The sequence below is a fragment of the Polyergus mexicanus genome, unplaced genomic scaffold (genome assembly GCF_030449975.1).
Source record: "Polyergus mexicanus isolate NDT 795.1 unplaced genomic scaffold, iyPolMexi1.0 SCAF_19, whole genome shotgun sequence".
Lineage (NCBI taxonomy): Eukaryota > Metazoa > Arthropoda > Insecta > Hymenoptera > Formicidae > Polyergus > Polyergus mexicanus.
The window spans coordinates 1,716,097-1,734,015 of record NW_027223339.1 but is presented as its reverse complement, the minus strand read 5'-3'; the positions used below and the strand labels follow the sequence as shown (position 1 = coordinate 1,734,015).

The following is a 17,919-nucleotide window of genomic DNA, read 5'->3' as shown; positions in this document are numbered from 1 at the left end:
TGTCGGTTTGTGTATATCATCCCTTGGTGTGTATCTATTTATTTCTTTAATAATACTTCTTTCTCTCTCATAAGAACGAGAACGTAAGAGAAGTGTATATATATATATATATATATATATATATATATATATATATATATATATATATATATATATATATACCCAGGGTTGGGAACGGTTACTCTATAAAAGTAACGCGTTACCGTTACCGTTATTTCTTGTAAAAAGTAACTCGTTACCGTTACTCATTACTGATTTTAAAAAGGTAACGCGTTACCGTTATCGTTACTTAAGAAAAAATAACGATTCGTTACTTTTTCGTTATGTTTTTGTCTTTTGTAATGCTAAAATAAGCTATTAGATTATAAAAATTTAATAATCAATATTAAATGTAATAAATGTAATAATCTATTATATATATATATTAAATGTAATAATCTAAGTTACAATTAAAAACTCTAAATTAGTCTCTATATAGCAAGCGTTTTTTATATTAAACTTATTTAATGATTCTAATTTTTTTATGTTAATATCTTTATCTTTTAATGCACTTATCTTTATAGGAATTTAAATTGTAATTTACAAATTACAATTTTGTCGAAAATTTTTATCAAACATTGTTTTTAAATATTGGTAATATTATTAAGAAGGTATTTCAATATTCACTGCCAGTATTGTAAAATCTATAATTTACATTACTATAGATTTTCAGTACTGGCAGTGATTATCAGAATACAGCCTATGATAAAAGACTACAAAATATTTTTCAAAAAATACATCTATCCATTGAATAGATATAAGATGACAAAGAACCAAAAAGTAACGGTTAATTCGTTACCGTTACTGTAAAAATGTAACGACGTTACCGTTATCGTTACAAACAGAAAAAAGTAACAATCATTACCGAAAAAAAGTAACTGTAACGGTAACGACGTTACAAGTAACGCGTTACTTCTCAACCCTGATATATATACATATATATATATTATTTAGCGTTTGTATCGACGCATTCTTATATTTTTGCACACAGACGTATTTCCACGTGCACTCTCATTCGCTCACGATATCGCTTCAGCATGCGTGCCTCGCATTCGCTCCCTTTCGTCCTTGCCATTCGCACTTTATTTTTTCGTATCTCTCGGCTGCAAGATACACGATCACCTCCGTACACAGCCTTTTGTGCGCGCACAACTTTTCAAGGTCTGCTCACTGCCTAATCGCACTTGCGACGTGATTTCACAATTCTCATTCTACTGTATTTTTTAAAGAGACGACTAAACATACACTGCAAAAATATTAAAAAACGAATTTGCGAAAATCGTATCGCTGAATATTTCAAATCACAATTAATATTCAAAATGTGTGAGCTATAAGACTATATTCAGCATTAACATTGTTTCGAAATGCAATCGAGATTTTTAATAGAAAAAAATCAATTTCAACAAAGGATCATAAATAAGAGTGTATGCGAGAACTTGTGCATTTATGGCAAATACATTATTTCAATAAATATGTGTTATTTCTTAAGAAAATTATTTCGACAATAATGGATCAAAAATAACTTATTAGCTACAAGCTAAAAATAATTTACTTGGCTATAAATTTATCACACGTCGCACTTGATGATATCAACGAACGACACAGCCATTTATTATGAATATCAAAACGGAAAAAATTTCGTCTCAATCTCTCGAGGATTAATTCTCATTTCTTACTCGTCGATTCTCACTCCTTACTCGGTAGCGCATAAGTGTTAGAAATTCATTATCGTTGAGTATTATCCTAATATCCTCGATTATGCGAACGTGAATAAACTTGAACGACAACGGTGTAGATCGCGAGAGAGTGGAAGAATTATTCACCGCATATGTCGTGTTACGAATCGGGAAAGACAAACATTTTCATTGAGGAGCGATTCCGGCGCCGTTTGCTACCCCATTTAGCGCGATTCGGATTGAACAACTCGAGTCGAGTAGTCCCGGCGATTCAACTTCGAATCACAATCCAATCTCTTAGCTATCTATACGAGACCCTACTCTCGTTCGACGAGAGCGGAATATGGGACAGGGAAAGAGAGAAAGAGCTAAAGAGGAAGAAAATAAGGGAGAGAGAGAAGGAGAGAGATAAAGATAGGGCGAGAGGAAGAGAACTCGTGGCGGTGATGATAGCGCGTCTCGACGACGATTAAAATTCGTTGAAGTCGGCGGCCCTATCGGGCAAAAACTCTCTCTCCTCAGACAGATACTCGCCGCGGCTGCTCGTGGTAGTAATGCTCTTGCTCCAAGAGTACCACGCTCCTCGCGGCGGAGCAACGTCAGATGCTGGCACGGTGCTGATACAGCGGCGGCAATTCCAGCGGCATGAGAGACGGCGAGTGTAGCTCGCCGCATTGCACATTCAACTCCGACAGCTGTTGCATCGGCAGCAAGTGCGAGATCTTGCCGGGCGAGCGACGCACCGTGAAACGCGGTCTCCGCCGCTTTCTCTGGAAGCCGCTGCAGCGGCAACTGCACACTGACGCCTCATCGTCGAACGACAAAGCGTTACCGTGATTGCCGATCTGGCCGGATAATATCGAGCCGTTCGCCGTTATCACGTCGCCCTCGAGACGTACCGCGCCTTGGGCCGCCTGCGGTGCGAGAATATTCATTTTTGACGATACTATATATGTACTGAGAGTGAAAGGGAATTAATCAAAATTTCACTCAGTAACGCATACATAATATCTGCTACTTTAGACTATTTTTATACTGACTTAGAAAAATGATGTTTTAATTCGTACATATCTATTTGTACGTATTGCATATATGTAGAATAGCAATGCGAAAAATTCATATGTATCAATATACTACGTTTCATAAAGTAGTGTCCACAGAGGAAGGCATTTTAAGGAATGTTACCTTGTAATACAAATTATTGGTCTAACTGACAAAATACACATCCACTAAAAATTAAATATATATAATATACTTGAATGTTTATTTATTCAGCATATTTTTAAATATGCGGTAAAAAATATGGACCAATGTATCTTATTAGATAGAAATGAGTTTTATATACCTGTAACGCTTCGGCCTCGTCTCGTCTCTCATCCTCCGTATTCATGGTCACGAATCTCAGAACCAGCAAATTAAGTGAAGCCGCCACGATCGCCAAACCAAAGAGAATAAATATTAGAGCGAACATCACATACTCGGGCTTCTTGTTGAGTGCGTTGTCCTTTTGCAGCGCGACCATATCGCCGAAACCGATTGTCGTCAGAGTAATAAAGCAATAGTAAATAGAATCGAAATAGGACCATCCCTCATATCTGGAGAATGCGGCGGCACCGCCAGCGATGGTCAAGCAAGATAATGTCGTTACCACGCAGATGAGATTTATCTCCGAGGCCTGCAATACAAATGCAGAAATTCGTTTTTTCTAGAAAAACTATTGTCAAGAAAGCGCATCAGAAAATATAAAGTATACATCATAAATAAATAAATTACAAAATCATCCAAGCATAATTTAATCCTCGGACCCAGAGGAGAAAAATGTACTTCGTGTCTCGAAGAAAATTTAGCCTGTATTATTTAAGCAATTTTTAAAATGGAAGAAACAATATATAAAAATACGTAAAGGATCATTATAGAATAATGTTATGATAGCTTAAAAAAAAAAAATAATAAAAATAAAATAAAAAATATATTTTACAGAAAAATCAAGAAAATAACATATATAATATTGTCACGTTATTAGATAATTATTTGATATTACATATATAAGTTTGCATTGTTTTTATGAGGTATACCATGTTTTTATGTAAAATATAAAGTTTGATTCTAAACGTAGTTAATAAAAATATATTCGATACGCGTTCATGTTATATTTACAAATTTGGAAAACATTTCATATGATAATCTGCTTAAAATTCTCTAACAATAAATGGCTATCTATGATTGTTTCCGAAACATCGTAATTTTACAATACTATTCTGTTGTTTTATAAACAGCTATTTATTATTATTTTAAACAGATATTTTTTCTACATGTCCAATTAAATTTTAATTTGCGTAAATTTAATTCGGAAGTTCTCAGAACAATTTTAATCACATGTCTCGCATACTCGCCGGCTTAAGATTCAATGTGTGCGTTCGTTTGCAGTTTCACGGATTCTGTTTGAATTATACGTGAAATGTCTGACGACGAGCGTAGTTCGACTAAGCTATTGTTACCTGGACGTCCTTACAGTTTAGAAGCTGCTTTACACTCCGTATCACGACAGATGAGAATTTATTCAAGCGTTCTCCTATGCTCTGGAACATTACGAGTCCTAATGGGATACCGATAATTGCATAGCACATTGTGAATAGTTTGCCGTATATAGTATTCGGCGTCGAATGTCCGTAACCTGAAAAATGCAACGTAAAATCAAACTTTTGACAAATTTTATTATCTTTGCTCTTTTTTTTTTTTTAGGAACCATCACAAAGAGAATGATATTTCGAATTGAGAACGCAATCCAATATTTCATGCAATATTCCAAAATGTATATATAATGTTATTAAATATATGTAAATATATTCTCTTTGTGACGATAAAAGGATGAAACCGATTAAAATTACAATACTGTGGCTTAAGCATCAAATTTCTGTGACTAATGAATATATCTCCGATGACCCATTTATGTTGCTTGAACAATTGATTATCGATTTATCACCACTTTCAGTTTCAAAATCACAGTTAACAAAAAATTAAAAAATTAAAGTATTAAAAAACTTATAAAATCTAAAATTATTTCGATAACGTTAAAACTGAGTGAAAATAATGTAAAAAGCTTTAAATTTTTCTCGGTTTTTTTATATATTATATACACACACGCATATAAAATAAATATAATTGTTTAAAGAGAGATTCAAAAATTGAAAAGATTTAAAATATTATAATATATATGAAATAATATGAAATTGCTCTTTTTGCAAACTGTCACATTCGAATATCCCTCCGCGCTTACGGGATATTAAATAGGTTTGTGATGGCAATGGGAAGTAATTCAGCAATGATCGAATACAGTAGTGGTAATAAATTTTGTTCGAGTAGCTGACGATATTCAAGGCAATAACTTCGCGATATGTACCTATCGTGGTGAGGACCGTTGTAGCGTAATAAAATGCGCCGGCGAACTTCCACTGTTGGCCAGCTTTGTGAGGTTCCGTCTTCAGCACCACTGTTTCCATGATCTTGAAGTCGTCCTCGCTTATATTATATTTTCGTATGACCATCTTTTCAAGGTCTGCAATTAAGTAGAATAAAAGTACAGCGATTAGTTTGTTATATCTTGCAATCCAGCAAAAATCTCTAAAAGATGTTGTATGCTGTTGTACGTTATCGGTGTTTCCAATTGAGAGAATATTATGAAGCTAAATAAAAGATGATTAATGACTTTTGAACTTTCCCGAGACTATACTCTCATATCTAATGAAAGATGCCTACATGAAAATAACAAAAATTTGATATCTTTAATGAAATTGTATGTCAGGTACGCTCTCCCTCGAACAAAGGCCAAGACTTGTCTTTGTAAAAAGAAGAAAAAAAGAAGAGATATAAGACGCGAGAATCACCACTCTACTCGGCTCCCTTCAAGATTTATAAGACTTGCGGGAGACATTTATTTATCAACGAGACAATACATAGTCGTTATGTTGTAAAGAGATTGTTCCTCTTCAACGATAGTGCAATGACTTTCTTATATTGAGTGTCTCTCTTCAAACCATGTATAGCTCATACAAATATCAGTCTTTCCACAATTATACACATTGTATTTCTTAGTATTATCTAATATCGCTTGTATATGTGTAGCGTTTCTTACTATATGGCTAAAAAGTAATCTTCACGAAAAGCAGTAAAAAACTTTTATCCCAGACAATACAAATAGCTAATAATGTTATAAGAACGTCTAAGGGATACTCCAATCTTTCTGACGTTCTTTAGAAGTTTTCAGACATTTTTTTCTAGATTTTTGTTTCCTTTGAAGTCTATTCACTCACGATCGGTAAAGTTTTATCAAAACAAGAATAAAAGAGAATGTAGAAATTATGAAGTATGCATAATAAATAAGAAACAAAAACAAATCAAAATTAAGAGAACTTATATATGAAATATCTTCTTCTAAAAAATTAGTTTTAAATTTTAATTTTTTTGCACATTATTATTTTTTTCGACATTAAATATTATTAAAACAGAATCGTTTGTTGATAAAAATGGTGTAAATCCAATTTTAAAATCATGCTGAATGCAACACATTCCAAGATGTTTGCAAAGTACAAGCAAATTAGTTATTTACCATCTAATGCTTCCTTGCGTGATTTCTCCGTCTCGGACTCGAGCACGTCGAAGATTGCAGCACCGACGAGGAGATAGGTAAGCGTGAAGACGATTAATGATAAAGTCCGGACGTTTTGCTTCTTCATTCTCTAGTGAGCCACATGCTCACTAGCAGGGCCCCGGCCCTAATTACTTGCATCGCTCAATGAGGTACGACTTGCGTCATCGGGTCCATGACGAACCCTTTTTTCCGCTCGGTGACACTTGACGGGGGCCCCCCTATGCCCTATCTCTATGCTACAGACCTGGCACGCGATTCCTTGTTTTCAGGATATCTCCTTCCTTGCAGTAGCCTTCATACAGTCGTTTCCGTTCATCTGAAAGTTTCATATTCCTATATATCTGACTATAGTTTAAGATATAAAAAGATAAGCAAAAGCATTTGCAATATACAGCAATTTATATTAATAAATTGAATTAAAAATAAATCTCTCTGATAAAATAAGAAGAAGCAACCGAGATAGTAATTGGAGCATTCAATCGATTTTATGATATCCGAAAGAGAATCAATGATACGAACGAAATTTACGAATCCCCGCTGCAGCAATACGTTGCGTTATTTTTAAAGATATAGGTCGTTTAAGAAAGCTCACGAAGACTGAAATCGATTTCACACTTCTATCTCTTTTTCATTTTCGGAATCTTTCTGCTAGCTTGAAATTAAGATGTATGATACGAAAAGATATAATCGTTTTAGCGACTAAGCGAGGTGGCCCGTTTTAAAATCCCCCTTTTTTCCTCGTCGATGAAGCTAGACGAAGCTATTTTCACGATGAGGATTAACTGAGCAAAAAATCTGCTGATTTAGAAGGGGGCTCACCTGCAGCCTGTTCCCGGTTTTCCTTTAGATACGACGAAGAGTTGAGCAGAATGATATGGCAGTGCTTTCGCTGCTCCCACTGCCACGTTCCCTCCATTCCTCAGCTTAGCACCCCCGTTTTCAAAGCCGACTAAAAAAAAAAAAAAGATTAAATTTTAATGAGCAACGAAGCACATTTTTATTTCTTATAATATATTCGGAAAACAATAGCAGATAGAATTTAATTTTGTCGGTATTCTCAATATCGTTTTTCATTTAAAATAAAATAATCCGAATATATTATATGTTTTCCTCTATCGAAAAGTCGAAGCAGTACAACAATACAAATTATGATGATTAAATCAAATTGTTTTATGCAAAGATGATAAGGATACTCAAATAAAATAAAAGATATATTGTATGCATATATAAGTTAAATATAGTGATTTAACTTAAAAAAAAAAACTTGTAAAGAAAATTTATAATAAATGCTATTCAAGATAAAATTTTATTATACCAAGATATAATAAATATACAGATGTATAAAATAAGTAATATACATATATTATACCTACAATGTTAATTATCGCTTTCGTAACTTATTATATGAGAATTTGTACTTGTCAGTTGACGTGTACATTATACTTCGCAGTTTCGCGTATCCTGGATACAATTAGTCACGATCATTTACGTAACTGTAGTTCAAAATATCAAGTGGAATGAATTTCATTTACAGATAAAAAAAACTGTCAAACAATAATTTGGGAAGACCGATTAAAAAAAAAAACTACATCTTCTTTTTATGATTATAATTTTGATTTTATATACAAGTGCAATATAAATATGATCTTCTCTTATAATTTTTTTATACTTCGTCATATTTGCTTTGTCGTATCTTTCTTCTACGCATTATAAATGCGTAGAAGAAATTATTGCGATTAATTATAATAAAACAAGGAATAGCATATTCCCCTCCCCGAAAAAAGTAAAAAAAGAAAAGATCACATTAACGAAGTAAAAAAATAAATATTGTAATGAAAAATACAAATGTAGTTAAAATCGATTTAGAATCTAAGAGTGTCAAACTAGCCTTTGGCAAAATTGGTTAATCGATTCTTATTAAACGTTTTATTTTCATTGACTTGCTAATTATCTTTAATTAAATCTTCAAGAAAGCGAAATTGTTCAATCCATGTTAAGATTAATGAATAGCAAACAATATTCGTATGCTGCAAAAAAAAAAACTGATAATAATGCATATTATTGCAAGACTTTCCTCCTCAATCCGTACATTTTATCAGAAGATAGTGACCTCTTTACATATGTATATCTACGGTGTGCATTTTTTTTTATAGTTTTATTGCAAGATATTTAATATTAATTGCAAATGATTGATTTTCATATTATATATGCATTCTTTATACCTATTACTTTATCATAGTAACGAGAATTATATGAGCACGTACATATATGTAGCAAATCAATTTAAACCGTGAATACGAGAAGTAACATTTCTATCGCAGATTACAATCGGCGAGCTAAAATATCAATGCACCATGCATTTATTCATGAAACTGGAAATACAATCGACGAAAAAGATACATATTTGTAGTATTCAAAATTAAATTCACCGAAATCACATATATAACAATTTCAATCGCTACTTCAATATTGCCTACATAGCGTTATCCCAAATTTTGGAATGACCTTTCTTTCAGCGAAATATTTCACGATAATTCAATTTACACATGTGTTTCCCGGGGAAAAAAAAAAAAACAAGAACAAGAATATTTCGTTATATCAAATATGTAAAATGTGCTAAATATATGCGTGCATATATGTATGCGTATGAATGCGTACTTATTTCCATTGTATTCGCAACTTTATATGTATACATGTGCGTTCGCGTTTTCTCAACAATCGCATAAAGATAATATGATTTACTTTGTAAGCACAATTTTGCGGTCATGCATCTAATTCCATTGCGAATTAACTTCTTTCTTTGATTGGACTTGCATGTTCAATAAACTACCAGTTACCAATGCTTATCTCATAAAAATGTTATAATAATTTTTAATTAAACTTTTATAATTAAAATATTTCTCTATATTTCTATATCTTTTTATATATTATACATATGTATAATTTGAATTTTTAATTTATTATGTTGAAAATATGTATAATATATTTCGTATTTAGCGTTTATTAATTGTACGCATAAAATTTTCAAATTTGTATATATAATCTTTAATGATCTCCAAAAAAGAGAAATTATATATATATATAAAGCTAAATAATATATATATAGTATACATATATACAATATATACACAGAAATTCATAAAATAAATTTGATAAAAGCGAACCATAAAAAAAATTCGTATTTATGAATGAAATTCATATTCATAAATAATTCGTACATAATAAAAAAAACTGTAAAAAGCTGAGGGAGGCAGGAAAAAAGAGAAGAGATAAGGAGAAACGAAGAGAGTGAGGAGAAAGTGAAAGAAAAACTTTGCGAGACAGAATATCTGGCAGGGAACTTCGAGGTTCCTCATCATCCAGCCAATTCCAGATAAGCTCTGGCAATTCTGAAAGCAACGAGTCTAGCAACGTCGAGTCAAATCAAATCCTCTCAAATCCCTTCCTCTCTCTCTCTCTCTCTCTCTCTCCCTCTTCATCTTTTTGCCTCTCGTTTAAATTAACGTTTGCGCGATAGCCGGTTAGATTGACGTTAGATTGGATACGCTTGTATTTTATTAAATTTATGATAAATTGCTTCCGAAATTCTCATTCGTGATGGGGGCGATATGAAGGAACGGAGAAAAGAAAAAGAAAGAGAACGAGAAAACCATCTTCGCGTACTTAATCCGTGAAAGAGAGGCCGCAGAAAGCCCTTCGTAAATCAAGATAACGATCGTGATTAGAATCGCGGGGATTCCTTTCACAAGGGGAAGTATCTGCTGAATACATTTAAAACTGATGCTTCCGATATGCAGTATTAGCGTAAGTAATGATCGATGAACGCATAAATCTGTCATTCTAATGAGAGTGATCGGCATTTGCACCTAATCCGGATGCGTTTGAATATTCCATTTTTGTTGCCGTCAAACGGAGACTAAGTTGAATCCGTTTAGTCAAGGCTTTTAAATAAGCCATTCCTTGTCCAAAAAGAAAAATCAATACTAAATAATAATTTACATAATGTTTCACCTAGTGTTTGCTGAATTGCACGATAATAAATCAAGATCTAAAAATATTGAAATAATTTTTTCAAACATATTTAAAGAATTGCATATACGTATGTAACTTATTTCTAGCAATAAATATTTAAGAATCATAATATCATGTCTTAAGATTAAAAACTATATGTATAATAAACTCTGATTATTATATTTTCTAAATTCATTTGTGTGTATCGATATAAAATAGTAAAGAATAAAAAAAAACTACAAAATAATTTAAGCTGATTAATTAAAATGTAAAGAACTAGGATATAAGATGCCTCCTCTCTAAAGATGTGAGATATTATGATAGATGTTTCCGAGAGTGCAAAGATAATTGATTGTTCATGCCTACACAATTGTTACTATTTAGCGATGTAAGAGAAAGATGAATATATTTCTCGCAAGAAAAATATATATCCGTTGCCAACCTAATCGAGAAGGTCAAGGACTGCAACCTTTAAAGGAAAACATGTTGCAATTCTGCGCTATTCATTCATTGTCTCACGATATCGGATCTTCATTGTTATACCTTTGAATACGAGTTTAATAACACCAGTTAACGCCGCACTGTCCACGATATGAATACCGATTATTGCGTGCTCGAGATCCTAAATACTTGTTGCAATAGTGGCTTATTTGCTCCACTGAATTAACGAGATAAAGCATTTTCTCAAAAGCATATTAACCGGTGCATAAATCTCCGAATCTTCGTTACGATTCCATAATTATATTTGTTTAATATGATAATTGTGAAATATTTTATTTCGCGGTAGTAGAGAGCTCTGTTTCTAGCTGATCTTAATATCACTTTCAAAATTATGGGACAATTAAATCATTTTTTGTGTACAATATTATATCTGTTAAAAATTATTTAAATATAAAATATATATATATATATATATATAATAAAATATCTTAGGGAGAGATTAAAATCACAAATGAAAAAACTAGATATTTTACCTTAGCAGTTTCTATTTTAAAAAAGTAATATATATTTTCATATATAAATTTCCTCTCATGTATTTTCGCGAATAAAATCTAGAAATCTTAAGAATGAATATACAGATATATTGATGTCATGTGTGTCTCGTAAATAATTATGGACTCGGTCAAGATATACAGCGGATTATAAGGGTCAACCATATTTTATATTCCCATAGTAAGGATTTAGAACGAAAATCATCTTACTGTCACGAGTATCGCGGAATCTTTGGACATGTTTGTGCCACGTGATTGCGACGCATTTATCTTTATATGAAATCGTGCTTATGTTAGCCAAGGTTGGAGTTGCCTTTGATATTCTCGCGACCTATTATTTCATAAATTGAACTTTTATAAAATGCAAAGTACACATAAGTTATGTTGCTTGATTTTATGTTTGCTTATAACAATATTCTGGTCATAATAAAATAGAATTAGAATTTACGATTATTTTTATATTTCTTATTACATATACAATATAATAATATTTTTTATATTCAATATAATATGTACAATATATTCGAAAAAGTATATATATATATAATATTTTTCCTTCTCGAATATCTCCTCATCTTTTCCCATATAAAAAGTTTATCAAAATTTAAAATAAAAAAAAGATTTTATTTCTATTTCTACTAATTTTTGAACTGTAACCTTTTATAAAGCACACAAACATACACATACACATAAAATTCTGCTAAAATATTAAATAAAGAATTTCATATAATTAAAAATAATAATAAATAATAATAAATTCTACAAGAAAATAAAACATACATAAAAGAGTTAGAAAAAAAAGAATTAAAAAAATCATGATTATTAGTTAAAAGAAAATAAAAAAGGCTGTACATTCTTTGAAAATATAAAAATTACTTATAATGTGTGTCTCTAATAAATTCTTATTCAGAATAGAACGGCTTATAGCTCATTTCATAAAAATTTGGCTTAAATGATTAAAATATATTTAAAAAATATAAAAAATTTTCAGTATGGTATTGTAATTGTCCTATCTTCTCTAAATCCAATGATTTGCAGAATTTTAAAAGTCCTCTTTCAACAAAAAGGATTCGTACATTTCGACGGATTTATAACGCAGATGGTATCTCGAAACGCACTATAAAAACTGAAGCAATCACAACCTAATCTGCAATATAATATGCAAATGATATGTGTGCAATATTATTTGATAAAATTGCAGTGCGCGCAATCTTCTTATGTGGAATTCTGTCGAATTTCTTGAATTCCAAGAAATAGAATTGCCCGATGTAATATCGAAATTGCGATGAGTTGCAGCAATCGATGGAGCGGAAATAGAACCCGCTTCTAATTCGTGCAATTCTCGCCAGCGTAACAGCTGATTTTTCCAATAACTTTTGCAGATGTACAAATAGAGAGATTTCGTGCCCCTTTGCCTTCAATATTCGAGTACATCGATTAATGAAACCTATACAATACATGGACAATTAATCGAGGTCTCCACATTATCGTCGAAATAGATATAATAATACAATACGGATATTGAATTCTATTGAAACTGTTACATTTTTTGCGTAACTATTAATTGTGTAAGGGAGAAAAAATATCAAATGTCGCAAAGCAATAAACTTTACCATTAAATCACATTAATTTCTTATTTTAAGAAATCATTATAACTATGCAGTAAAGATTTCTAAACTGATAGCTGTCATATAATTTAACGATAATTATATAAGCCAAAAATCTCATAACCCAAATATAACCCAAATATCATAAATATAATTATAATTTTAAACAACAATAATTTTCTAGGCGTAACTACAAAGAAAACATTTTTCTAATTTTCTAATTTGGTAAAAATCTTTCTCTAAAGTTTATGTATATGTGTGTAATTATATGTACACGTGCGTATATGTGTAATAATTTTTAAAAAATATCTAATATACATACCCCCTCCCTTCTCTCTCTCTCTCTCTCTCTCTCTCTCTCTCTCTCTTTCATATACTTTTTTAGGAACTATGAAAATTTCAAAGAATATACTTCTATCGGTTTTGTAGATACATCATACAGGTTTTATGGTAGCAAATGCAAAAGTCATTCCCTTAGGTCATGCACCGCGAGTAATTTCGCGGGCTATTCCGCCGGTATCATCGGCGTCATGTTCCTCGACAGCTACAAAACTTTTGCGAAACTTCCGTAATGGAACGAGATCGCGAAGAAGATGAAACTCACGCTTCTCACCATGAATCCTCTCCTCCTGCCTTTACCGCTCAAGCTTTTCTCTCGCGCCCCGACGCCTTTCGAGGCATAATAGTACAACCGCTTGCGAACTCCTTTTCAATTCAATTACATTAAAGGACATCAGGGATCTTTCTCCTCTCCTGGATACCGAGACGATGTTTTTCACTTCACCTACGCCAATACAGCTGCTCACCTTTTTTTCTCTCTCTCTCTCTCTTTTTTTTCATACCTCGCTACCTTTTAAAGTTTTACCGAGTAAATCCACGATGTATCGCGTCGATAAGTCACATACAATACTTTTCAATTTAAGAACTTTTTTATTATTCAGAGCTTATGCCATTTCAAAAAAAAAAAAAAAAATTTGATTTCGATGATTAAATGTCGTAAGTTTTCAACTCACAATATTTCAATAATATTTCGTTGCAAAATCATATTTGCAAAATTTATATTTTTTTCTTCTTTAAATATTAAAAATATTAGAAATTTTAAATTATTAGTTGTATATATGACATGCAACTCCTTAATTGTCAATTTGACAAGATCTTCTTTTAAATTGAAAGAATGTCGGATTAATATTACTTTCTACTACTGTTATTGATTACGCGATTATTTTTCTAGATTAAAGTCCATTTTCGTACAAAATTATCTATCATATTATTACATAATAAATAAATTTGTGAAAATGGGCTAGTTATTATTATAACTTGTATTATACCAGCTTTAAGCAATGCAATAAAGTGCTATTTATAAAAATAACAGCACTATAATTTCAATCGACTTCTTGCGTGCATATAATTCTTTTGTCGCGAGAGATATTCTTAGGACCTTGGGCTCCCTCAAATACGCGTGATATTATCGATACAAAAAAGCAGATAGGATTGAAATAACCCCTGTAAACAGCCCGACTGAGTGCAAAAACTACGTAGCGTCGCTTAAACGCTTGGGAATTTCATGCGTCATCCGATGCGAATTATATACGTATATCTTTTTGTCGTCACTAGGAAAAGCGAGCACCATTTCGGAGAAAGGGTTACTAACCCCTTATACAGTTGTGGGAGGCACTTTAGTCCCTTCTAGGTCGAATGGTGGACCAGTCGAATGATTAATGAGCGAACATTGAAAAAAGAGCTTTCATCCATCTTTTGTCCCCTTATCCTCACTGTCCCCCTATCTTTTTTTTTCTCTCTCTTGCCATCCTTTACTATCTCCCGTCTCGTGCCTCACGTTTGCCCAAGGACACCCGACCGCTGGAGAACAGCAAAGAACAAAAATGGCGAGGGACGGATAGATAGATTTATCGTGGGATATCATTTGCAGGGTGCGCTTGACAAATTTTGGATTCCCTTAACCGTTTGAGTTCATTCTCCCTTTTCCCTTCATTCCCCGCGAACGTCACAACGATGTTCATCCCTCTAGATGATGGATAGCAGCCGTAAGAAAATAAAAAAGTCGTTTTTGATTTATCGCCAACCGATCATCGTGTTATCTTTGAAAGGAGCATATACGTATCATGTATACGCGGAATAACAAAGTATCATTCTCAAATTATCTCGCTGCAAAGGGATCATGTATAATTGCGCGTACGTTAATTCTAGCGCAGTTTAATAATTGGTTCAATTAATAACATAAAATATTAACGTTCCAAACTGCTAAAATAAAGATTTAAAATGTGAAATAGATTGCCACAAATATTATTCTTTTACTAATTATTTAATTATTTGAAGTCTGTATATTTAATATGGAAAATAGGTTTTGAAATCATAATTATTTTGCAAACTCCAGAGTAAAAATAATCAGAAAACAAAAGGATAAAATCCTTGCTCTATTAAAAAAAAAAAAATCCATATATTGATATAATGACAGAGTATTATTTTTTCGAACATAATAAACTTGTACCTCTTTTACGCTGGAATCTTTTAGAAAAATGTCATTATTAGTAAAAGAAATTAAAACGCAATATAGGTATATAAGACCTTTGGAAAGATATTACTATATCATATTTATTGTTAGTACAAGTGATAAGTTCGCTCACCGCTTTCTTCATAAAAGACTTTAAGCTGCAGTAAGAATATATGAATAAAAGGATTCTTCCTAAATTTGCAATTTGTCCGCATAATTTCAAGCACATAATCAAATATGAGCACTTTACATTTGTTCATTTTAATTATCGTCGAATTACCATTCTAGGTTTTATCAACTTTGTACTTTTTACTAGTTAATAATAATTTGTAGTTAAAAAATAATAATTTTAATGTACCAAATATCTTTTTGTTAGAAATCTTTTTTTAATGACAAACACGTAAGTTGCTCCCTATGATCGTGCTATACCGTATAAGAATTTAATTACTCGAAATGCGTTTGAAAAACTAGAAAAAGCGCATTCAAAGCCTAGCACCGCCCAATGCTCGTTTTCCGCGAGACAGTCCATTAAATCGCGAAAGAAAGGGACAATTTCGTGACTGCGATATTTCGTTAGCCTAATAGCTTAAACATGGTCTCTGACCTGGCAGATCTCCACTCACACATTTATACATAAAGCGCCAATTTACAAACAGCAAAAGAAAGAGAGCATTCGTATAAAAAAAAAAAAAAAAAAAAAAAAGTTTATATATATATGTATATAAGCATTGGTAGAGTATACACATATATAAAAGCGCTACTTATATTTTGCAAAGTAAACCTTTCCATTAGATCATACAAAATTATTAAAATAACACTCAAAATCTTATTTTCTAGAAAAATCTATATAAAAAATTCTTAAGCAGACGCACGCAAAGAAAATAACATTAGCAAAAAGAATTAGAGAGTAATACAGTCCATCGATTATTATAAATCAAAAACCAAATTACTCTTATCCATGAATTATGAATTTTTGTTGCGATTTTATGTCACTTTTAAAAAACCGTAATATATTTTTCTTGCCCATTTATTTGCCTGTCATCTACAGTTTATAATAATATCGACTTCTCGTAATTTTTGCCACGTCAGTATATATATATATATATCTACTCTGAGTTTAGCAATCTTTAGTCCTATTTTGCTACTAATCGCTATTTTAACTGTCAGGCGACATGACCAACTGCACTACATATCTGTGTTGGAACGGTATAGCTACTTATTAATGGGAAGACTTGTTGCTCCCCCCTCCCCCCCCCTCACAACACTACAATTGCAGTTCCGTTGTAGTTTGCATAGTTGTCCTCCGCTGAATTTGAAATGATTCATATGTATTTCTCAGAAATATGCGCGTGTTGTGACAAAGGTTCAGAATTAAAATAAATTCGCACAATTAACTCAATCTCTTATTTCGCTACAATAAAAAAATAGAATCAATGTTATAAGATGCTTAAAAATAAAAAAATATATTAGAAAAATCATATATATATATATATATATATAATAAATAGTAATAATTACTAAGCAATAAAATAATAACATATATTTTCAAGTATTAAGAGAGAGAGAGAGAGAGAGAGAGAGAGAGAGAGAAAACTCTTATTTAAAAACTTTTATATATATAATTTGGAAAAAACTATCCCATTTTTCTATTACTATATTACATTTTTGCATATTTTTATTGTAATACATTGTACGATACGTTTCGTATAAAAAAATAACTGAAACTGGAATTTTTTCAATACTTGGTAATCTTAATTTTAAAGAGAACGTTTTTTTAAAGATGCAAATGAGTGTCATTCCTTTTTGCTCGTGTATTATCGCGACTAGAATTGTTTACCGGTGCCAGTACATTTTATGTATGTTGGCTGCAACAAAGCCGAATGTATTTTTCATGAAATAAAACTTGCAGCGACGAAAGCCAATAACAGTAAACCAGTAGCTCATGTAAGGTATACATTCATATATTCTCGCAAAGTAAATGATTCCGCCACATCCTTTCCATTACGACGCGCAAAAATTAACAAACAATTTACATTTAATTAATTTAATGATTAATGTACTTTAATTAATTAACTGCAAAAGGTTATGGGACATTTTAGCTTTAACGCGCAACAAGTTGCGTGCATCGAAAATGTGTTTACAGGTTGATTACATTAATAACATGCTGTTTTATTTCTTATTATCTTAAAATCATCGTACATTATGATGAATATCTTGTTGACAGTCATTCCCTTAATAATTCTGCTTAATGGACACAACATTATTTATAACTCTTAATATGTACAAATTACTGTACAAAATATGAAACATGATAAAGTAATATCTTTAAAAAAGAAATAAAATATTTTTCAATAAAAATTTAACCAAACATGTTTGAAGGAAGATCTTAAATTTTAACAAAACTAAATTATTTTACATTAAAAATTTTAAATAT

General features: G+C 31.6%; 1 protein-coding gene across 2 annotated transcripts in view; it reads right to left on the bottom strand.

Annotated features, from left to right (window-relative positions):
• Positions 1-720: 720 nt before the first annotated feature.
• The window catches only part of Task6 (TWIK-related acid-sensitive K[+] channel 6), a 75,762-nt gene continuing 58,563 nt past the window's right edge, over positions 721-17,919 (bottom strand). For both annotated transcript variants that reach the window (XM_070311353.1, XM_070311354.1), the window contains exons 2-7: positions 7,183-7,312; positions 6,322-6,679; positions 5,116-5,271; positions 4,214-4,389; positions 3,061-3,390; positions 721-2,629 (exon numbers count right to left, since the gene is read on the bottom strand). In XM_070311353.1, the coding sequence (XP_070167454.1) occupies positions 2,315-2,629; positions 3,061-3,390; positions 4,214-4,389; positions 5,116-5,271; positions 6,322-6,448 (1,104 nt within the window). In that variant the 5' untranslated portion in view covers positions 6,449-6,679; positions 7,183-7,312 and the 3' untranslated portion in view covers positions 721-2,314. The remainder of the gene's footprint in view (positions 2,630-3,060; positions 3,391-4,213; positions 4,390-5,115; positions 5,272-6,321; positions 6,680-7,182; positions 7,313-17,919) is intronic.